Source organism: Rhizophagus irregularis, chromosome 16, assembly GCF_026210795.1.
Source record: "Rhizophagus irregularis chromosome 16, complete sequence".
Classification (NCBI taxonomy): Eukaryota; Fungi; Glomeromycota; class Glomeromycetes; order Glomerales; family Glomeraceae; genus Rhizophagus; species Rhizophagus irregularis.
Window position 1 is genome coordinate 4,150,348 of NC_089444.1, and position 8,403 is coordinate 4,158,750.

The 8,403-nt window shown below is 31.0% G+C and overlaps 2 protein-coding genes across 2 annotated transcripts; one reads left to right on the top strand and one right to left on the bottom strand.

Moving 5' to 3' along the window:
- Nucleotides 1–225: 225 nt before the first annotated feature.
- On the top strand, nt 226–1,729 carry OCT59_008583 (uncharacterized protein; the record flags this gene model as incomplete). Its single annotated transcript, XM_066142592.1, has 13 exons — nt 226–247; nt 329–355; nt 456–512; nt 595–640; nt 726–768; nt 847–885; nt 961–988; nt 1,102–1,128; nt 1,225–1,265; nt 1,351–1,402; nt 1,485–1,514; nt 1,582–1,615; nt 1,693–1,729. The coding sequence occupies 13 exons, from the start codon at nt 226–228 to the stop codon at nt 1,727–1,729; spliced, it is 483 nt and encodes a 160-aa protein (XP_065999459.1).
- Nucleotides 1,730–7,160: 5,431 nt separating this feature from the next.
- OCT59_008584 (uncharacterized protein) lies at nt 7,161–8,403 on the bottom strand (the record flags this gene model as incomplete). Its single annotated transcript, XM_066142593.1, has 5 exons — nt 7,161–7,352; nt 7,418–7,606; nt 7,679–7,957; nt 8,022–8,307; nt 8,375–8,403. The coding sequence occupies 5 exons, from the start codon at nt 8,401–8,403 to the stop codon at nt 7,161–7,163; spliced, it is 975 nt and encodes a 324-aa protein (XP_065999460.1).

Sequence of the window (8,403 nt, forward strand, 5' to 3'; positions counted from 1 at the left end):
ATTTATTTTTTTAATTTAGTATGAACGGTTACTAACCGTTCTTTTATTACTTTTTTTTTAGATTTGGCCGTTTGGGTGGGCTTCCGAAGTATGGAAAAACCAAGTTTCGTAAATACGAAACTTGGTTTATTTATTTATTTTTTTTAATTTAGTATATGAACAGTTACTAACCGTTTTTTTATTACTTTTTTTTTAGATTTGGCCGTTCGGGTGGGCTTCCGAAGTATGGAAAAACCAAGTTTCGCAAGTACGAAACTTGGTTTATTTATTATTTTTTTTAATTTAGTATGAACGATTACTAACCATTCTTTTATTACTTTTTTTTTAGATTCGGCCGTTCGGGTGGGCTTCCGAAGTATGTAAAAACCAAGTTTCGTAAGTACGAAACTTGGTTTATTATTTTTTTTTTAAATTTAATATGAATGATTACTAACCGTTCTTTTTTTACTTTTTAGGTTCGGCCGTTCGGGTGGGCTTCCGTGTTCTGAAGAATGGGAAAATTCCAAAGATTCGTAAGAATCTTGGATTTTTTTTTTATTTTTTTAAAAAAATATTATGAACGGTTACTAATAACCGTTCTTTTCTATTTTTTAGGATCGGGTGGGCTTCCAAAGAACGGAAAACCAAGAAACCAAGATTCGTAAGTAAGTACGAATCTTGGTTTAATTTTTTTATTTTTTTTTAATATATGAACGGTTACTAATAACCGTTCTTTTTTTTTATAGGTTTGGGTGGGCTTCTGAAGAACGAAAACCCAAAGATTCATTCGTAAGTACGAATCTTCAATCTTTTTTTATTTTTGATTATTACGAATGGTTTACTAACCATTCTTTCTTTTTTTTATAGGTTTGTGAGCTTCCGAGGATCAGGAAAAGGAGAACTAAGGTTCATTACGAACCTTGGATTTTTTTTTAATATTATAAACGGTTTCTAACCATTCTTTTTCTTTTATTTTTATAGGTTCGGTTGGCTTCTGAAACCAAGATTCGTAAGTACGAGTACGAATCTTGATTTTTGTTTTTTTTTATCATTTTGGAATGGTTTACTAACCGTTCCTTTCTTTTTTTTTATAGGTTCGTCCATTTGGGTGAGTTTCCGAAGAACGAAGAACGGAAAAAACTAAGATTCGTAAGTATTCCGTATTATGAATCTTAGTTTTTTTTTCTTTTTTTTTATTCTTATTATTATAAACGGTTACTAACTGTTCTTATTCTTTTTTTATAGGTTTCGGTGGGCTTCTGAAGAACGAAAAAGAACTAAGATTTGTAAGTATTACGAATCTTAGTAGTTCTTTTTTTGAAAAAAAGAAACGTTATACTGTATTAACGTTTCTATTTCTTTATTTTGTAGGAACTCTGGGGCTTTCTTTCTCTCTTCCCTCTCACCTTCCCTCTCCTCTTTCGTTATTTTCCGCCATTCCTCTATCTCTTACTTTTGTAGGACGCTTTCTTGGAATTTTCTTCAGCTTCAGTAGATTTCTTTAGTAGAACGTATAAATCAACGTCTTGGAATTGGTAAGTTTTTTTTTTTATTATTAATTTTGATTTTTTTTATTGATTTTTTTTATCTTATAATTTGTAGAAATCAACAGTTTCGCACTTCCTGAATCGAATTGGTAAGTTTTCACTTAAAAACTTTTTTTAAAAATTTTTTTTTATTATTAATTAATTTTTTTATTATCTTATTTTGTAGTTTCGGCTTCCTTATCCCGGATGATAGGATCGATTAGTAAGTTCCAAAACGGTTCGTTTTGAAACTTTTTTTTTAAAGTTTTGTTTTTCTGAATTTTTATTTCAGATCAGACTTGGACTTTATTTTTTTTCTTTAGTTATAGTGAGATGACTTTTAATATTCGTTCTTTTCAAGATGTGATCATGTGATTGTGAAATTATGTATAATTATTTTATTTATACATTAGATAGATACTAATATATATGTACTGTATATTTAAGTTGTTTTAATAAATTAATAAATTTGAAATTGAACTAAATTAATAAATAAATATTGAGACAAAATTTTGTGACAAATAATCATCCGAACTGCGCCTCAATTTGACGCCACTATTAGACCTAAATTCAACCTAAATTCAACCTAAATTCAATCTAGTCAAATTTAGGTCGAATGGTAGTGTAGTGATGGCCAAATTTTCTTTCCGAATTTGAGACGATTGGCACCCTAAATGCGCCAAAAATTTGACCTCAATTTGACACAGGTTAGATCATCATTCGACTTATATTCGACCTGGTCAAATTTAGGCCGAATTGTCTTTTTTTGACTAGTGTGACCTTTACCCCTTGTTGTGAATAATCAAAATAACCATGGAAACTGAATTGTCGTTGCCAAATTTTCGATTGTCTATAAGAAAGATTAGTCTCGACTAATCCATATATGTTGATATCATTATTTTTCATAGCATCTAACGTGAAAATTAATTTGTCTTCACTAAGAGTACGAATATTCGTAGTAGCTATTTTCGTTATTGAAGAATTTTTCAAAGAATTTTTTGTGATTAACACAGGTCGAAAGATGCCAAATCAGTCACCAACCAGTCAACAATCGGATACCCGATTGATGCCTGGTTGGTGACTGATTTTTTCAATTTGATACCAATCGGGCTGTCCGATTGATAGTTGATTTCCGCCAAAATCTGACAACAACCGGCTATCATCCAGGCTGCCCGATTGGTGTCACATTGAGAGTCAATTGATGGCTGAACGATGGTCAATTGATGGTCAATTGATGGTCAATTGATAACCTTATTTGATTTGCTTAATCCGACAGCAATCAGACAGTATCTGATTAATGACCGATTGGTAGCGTATTGATGACTGATTGATAATGTATTGATGACTGATTAATAGCTGATTTGTAATAGCCGATTGGTAAATGGACTAATAATTGGTTTTATAAAATATTTATAATGCACCTATTTTATTTATTATATATTTATTTACGCATTATTAATTACAAATTATTAAGAACAATGGTTTTAATTCCAGCCTACATGCGCTTTATTAATTACAATTTACAATATATTCAAAAATTTGATTGTACAATCATAGTTGTAAATATAATTTATTATTTCAAATGGGACTTATATCAATGTTTACAATCATAATAAAAAGTAATATGATTAAGCAAAAATCGGTATGTTTTTGTTTCTGATTGTTCTGATTGCTAAGAACAGGAACGAATTTAAAAATAAAGAATTGATAAATGTTATACATTAAACGAACAAACAAGTTATTAGTAATAAATGGTGATGAAATCTTGCTTACCAAACTTCTAACAAATGTCCGTTAGAAATCGAGTTTTCCGATTACTGAAAGTAGGAACAGCTTAAAGACCATCATGTTAATCATCGAATGAAGATCAGTTTCACTCACCTCTAATGAAATTCGTCAAAATCGATAGATATACAATTCGTTTCTAAAAATGAAATAAAATACGGTTCATTTCTGATTTTTTGAGAAATCTTGCGAATTAGAATATGAATAAGGGCGTACATTAATTGATCAATCAACATGAGCAACTATTTAATAAAGAACTGCTGACAAATGCAATAATTAATTTTTGCTCCTCGGCACAGTACTTCAACGTGTAATTTAGCTACTGATATCACCTTGATTACATTTCGTCAGAAATTGAGTTATCCAATTGCTGAAAGTAGGAGCAATTTAAATCTGACTGAAACGTTAATTATTGACATGTTAATTATCTCAACGAATTGTGCTAAGAATGAACTCACCTTTAATAAAGTTTGTCAAAATCGGTAGATACACAATTCGCTATTGATCGCAGAAAATATGTCGGTAGGGTGAGAATCGGCAGTGTTTTTGATTTTTCAAGAAATCTCACGTATTAGCTAATCCTACAAAATATGAGTAGTAAAGTGCACGTTAATCAATCAATCAACGCAACCATCAAATGGCATGACTACTACATCTCCACCGCTAACAAACAGTAGACTTTTCGCTCTTTTTGATATACATGAAAAAATACACATAACTATGTTATATATCAAAAAAAAGCACTCCATTAGCCACTATAAAACTGGTCATAGTTACTGATATCAGAAATCGAGTTTGCCGATTGCTGAAAGTAGGAGCAATTTAAAGATACCGTCACGTTAATTATCTAAACGAATTGTGCTAGGAATGAACTCACCTTTAAAGTTCGTCAAACCCGGTAGTTACACTTTGCTTCTGATTGAAGAAAATGAATTTAAAATATATGTCGGTAGGGTGAAAATCGGCAGTGTTTATTTCCGATTTTTGAGAAATCTCATGTATTAGCTAATCCTACAAAATATGAGTAAGGCATACGTTAATCAATCAATCAACGCAACAATTAAATGGCACGATCATTACATATACCACCATAAAAATGGTCATAGCTACTGATATCAGAGATCGAGTTTGCCGATTGCTGAAAGTAGGAACAATTTAAAGATACTGTCACGTTAATTATCTAAACGAATTGTGCTAGAAATGAACTCACCTTTAAAGTTCGTCAAAACCGGTAGATACACTTCGTTTCTGATTGCAGAAAATGAATTTAAAAATATATGTCGGTAGGGTGAAAATCGGCAGTGTTTCATTTCTGATTTTCAAGAAATCTCATGTATTAGCTAATCCTACAAAATATGACCCACGATCGGTTAATATTTCTTTTGGGCAGTAAGGCATACGTATCAATCAATCAACACAACCATTAAAAAACTGAAGGCTTTTCGCTCCTTCGTTACGAGATAGTATTCCCAACATGTGATTTTACAAAAAATGTCTGCTCTTAATGTGGAAGGTACTTAGGAACCACCTTGTCTCCCGATTAATGAGACCCTAGATCAGAGGAGGCTAGCCTATCAGGTACAAGTACCTTACAACTTCATCCCTAGGTAGTCAAAAATCTCGGGTGGTTCCAGACCACAGCGTACTATATGTAAAAATATGCATGAAAAAAAATACATAACTAGAATGTTATATCAAAAAAAAAGTATACCTATTATTACTTACCATAATACCATTAGACCCATCAGTCAGGCTTGCCTCTAAATGAAGTTTATCAAAATCGGTATATACACATTTCATTTCTGATCGCTGAAAACAAATAAAGTTTATTTCGTTAGAAGTGAAAATCAGTACAAATATTCGCTTACCATTTTTAAAGTTATACTCAGTAAAATGAAAATTGAAAGAAATATGCATCGTCATTCTATATTTCACTTCGATTGAGTGTGAGGAGCAAAGAAGCATTAAATTCATCAAAAAATCGGCACGTTCTCGCACCTATAAAAACAGGAGGATATTTGAAACACAACTCAATGAAACCTGTTTTACAAAAAGAAAATAGTGAAGGTTAGCGATAAATAACAGATTCCGTATCTGTCTCCAGAATAAAATTAGAATATTCCCGTTCTCGATTGTTGAATGTGAAAGTGCTTATTATTATTAATTTGTTATAAACTCGTACAGCTGAGTAACTGACATACCAGTATGTCAACCATTGTCAGTGAACGAGTCCAATAATTTCACACCATATATATGGGCGTAGAAAGTAAACGGTGATATAATAAGCAAAAATAGACAAAAAATAGGCAACGCTTTCGTAAGATGGTATAAGAAAAATTCGCAAATAGGCAAAACGGCAAAAAGAAGAAAAATTCGCAAATAGGCAAACGGCAAAAATAAGAAATTCGCAAATAGGCAAAATGGTAAAAAAAAATATTTGTAAACAAAATGTGCTTATTTTCATATTTATCGTAATCAAACAGAGATCTGACCAATCAGATTAAATTTCAATGATCCAGATCACTAATAAAATTGGACTATTTGCGTATTATAACAATATATTTGCAAATAGCGGCATATTTGAAAGAGTATCTTGTAAATTTATGCTGATGAGGCAAAAGTTTATTTATAAATAATAGTCTAATGCGGCACTACGTGCCGCATTAGACTATTATATAGTTTAAATCATCCAACAATAATTTATGCAATTTTTAATGAGGATAACTGAATATTTATTATTTATTAAGCAAACAAAAAAATTTAAAAGAAAGAAATATGTATATATATACAGTATATATATACTGTATAACTGAAAAACAAATCCCTACATGAATTTACAAATTAAAAATATTAAAAAAACTAAAAGGAAACCCCACTAAACATCAAAACAGAAAATTATTCAATGATGAATTTAATCTTGTGTCTTCCTGACTTTTCGCAAACTGCAAGTTTCGCATTAAGGTTATCCACCAACCGAAAGTTATTTGCAGTCCAGCTTAGGTCTAGCTTCGTGACATATACAGCGATTAATTTATTTGCTTTATAATTTTTACCTATATCTGTGTTCAGCCAGTTGTTATATAATTCAATAAACGTATTGGACACGAATACTTCCCCAATTGACGTAATTCCTAGCCTAGAGTCATTGTTCATACTTCTTTTGAAGATACCCCATTCTGCATAAATAGAATCGGATTTATTTAATGGCATATTTTTGTTGAATCTACAACAATTGCAATGATAAAATTATTGTTTTTCTTTTTCGATATGTAGGGTGTTTTCATACAAATTTAAATTATTTTGATATTCGTTGAGATTCTGTTCTTTCAATAACAGCGACTGTTGCCAGTCATTTAAATTTTTCTCTCTATGATCTATGATTAAGTTTACGCCATTTTTTCGAAATATTAAAAGCTTTTAAAGAAACTAATTATTGCAATCGGATGCTGATTTATTAGTTAGCTCAACTCGTGAAATTTACAAAATTTAGCAATAACCTACGCTTTGCGTATTTATTTCAGAAACAAGTTTATATGTCAATTTCTAAATTAATGTCAAAAATAATCTGGCTGGTAATCCGCAGCTAGATTAGCTTGATATATCGGTATGATTGTCAGTTGATGAAATAAAATAAAAAAATTAGGTATTGTGAAAATTGAACCAAAAAGGTTGTGGGTTGGGGGTTGTGGGTTATAGGTAGAAGGTCGTGCAGCACTACCACTATACTAGGCATTACCACACATTTAATATATCTTAGATATATTTTTTTGTGCATTTATAAATCTGTTAATGTTCCTTCAATCTGTTTGACTCAAAATCATTAAATTTACTGATATATTTATTTATATTTATTAAATTTACTGACATATTTTATTTATTTTGTAATTTACTAATCGCCTTGATAACTGGATTTTTTAATGGCCCATCATAGCCTGATTTCGTCCAACTAGGCGTGCTATTTGGCACCGTTTCTTCAACGTACTCACTAGGCTTGTACATCCGTTCACGCTTTTTGTCGCCTTTTGTTGTATTACTGTCAACATAGTACAAAAATCTGCGCAGCTTTGTTTTTAAAATGAATTAGCATATGCCAGTTATATGTAACCCATTTCAATAAATTCACTTACAGTACTGGAGCACCATTGCAGGTTACACACGACGATTATGTTTTGCCCATCCTCGCTTTCTGAAATTTCCAGGCTATGATATCCATTTTCTGTGATTATTGGCCGCAATTCTTCGTTACTGAACTTTTGAATCAACGGATCATTAAGGTTTCTTAAATTGTTGATGGTCTTTGATCTTTTTTTTCTTTTCTATTTTATAAAAAACTCGTAAATAAATAATGATGATTAGGATGATTAGTAAAATATAACATTTATATTTACCTCTGATCGTCGTAAATTTTGGTGTTTCCGTCCTGTTTCTTTTTTTATATCATTTTCTGATTTATTTTTGACCCGAAGATTGTCCCTTTTGTGGCGGTGCCGCTGATAAATCATCTCGTATATAACACCTTCCCCTATGGGGTAGGTGTCAAGATCCAATGTTTTCATTAAATTTGGCACAATCGTTTTAACTACAAGATCCTTTTGAGACTCAAACGTTTTTTCGATATCTAATTGAGTTTCCTGAGGCATTCTTGCCAGATTCCAGAATAGATCTCTCTAAAAATATATTATTATCAGTAAATTTATAAAAAATAAAAAATACAGCGAAAGTTTTATTTACCCTTAATGCTTCTCTCAAATCTTTGGTCATTTCAGATACATATTGGTATCGTCGTTCATTTGACCTTTTTCTTTTCTTGTCATCTCTTGGCCTAGAATCAGAATCAAGAATTTGAGTGCCTTCCGGGTTTAATTCTATCAATTGTATATTGACCATTAAGCAGTGAATCAGAATGTTTAGAACACAATAAGCAGAATTATACGACATACTAAATGTACCTATTTTCGATTCCGATTTTGATTCTGATTCCGAACTAGATTCGTATAAGATTTCTGATTCCGGGCTGCTTTTTGTATAAATTTATAAATATATATCAATTTTTGATAAGTTAACTGACATGAAGGGTTACTTACTTTTCCTTATGAAGCTTTTTATTTCCCAT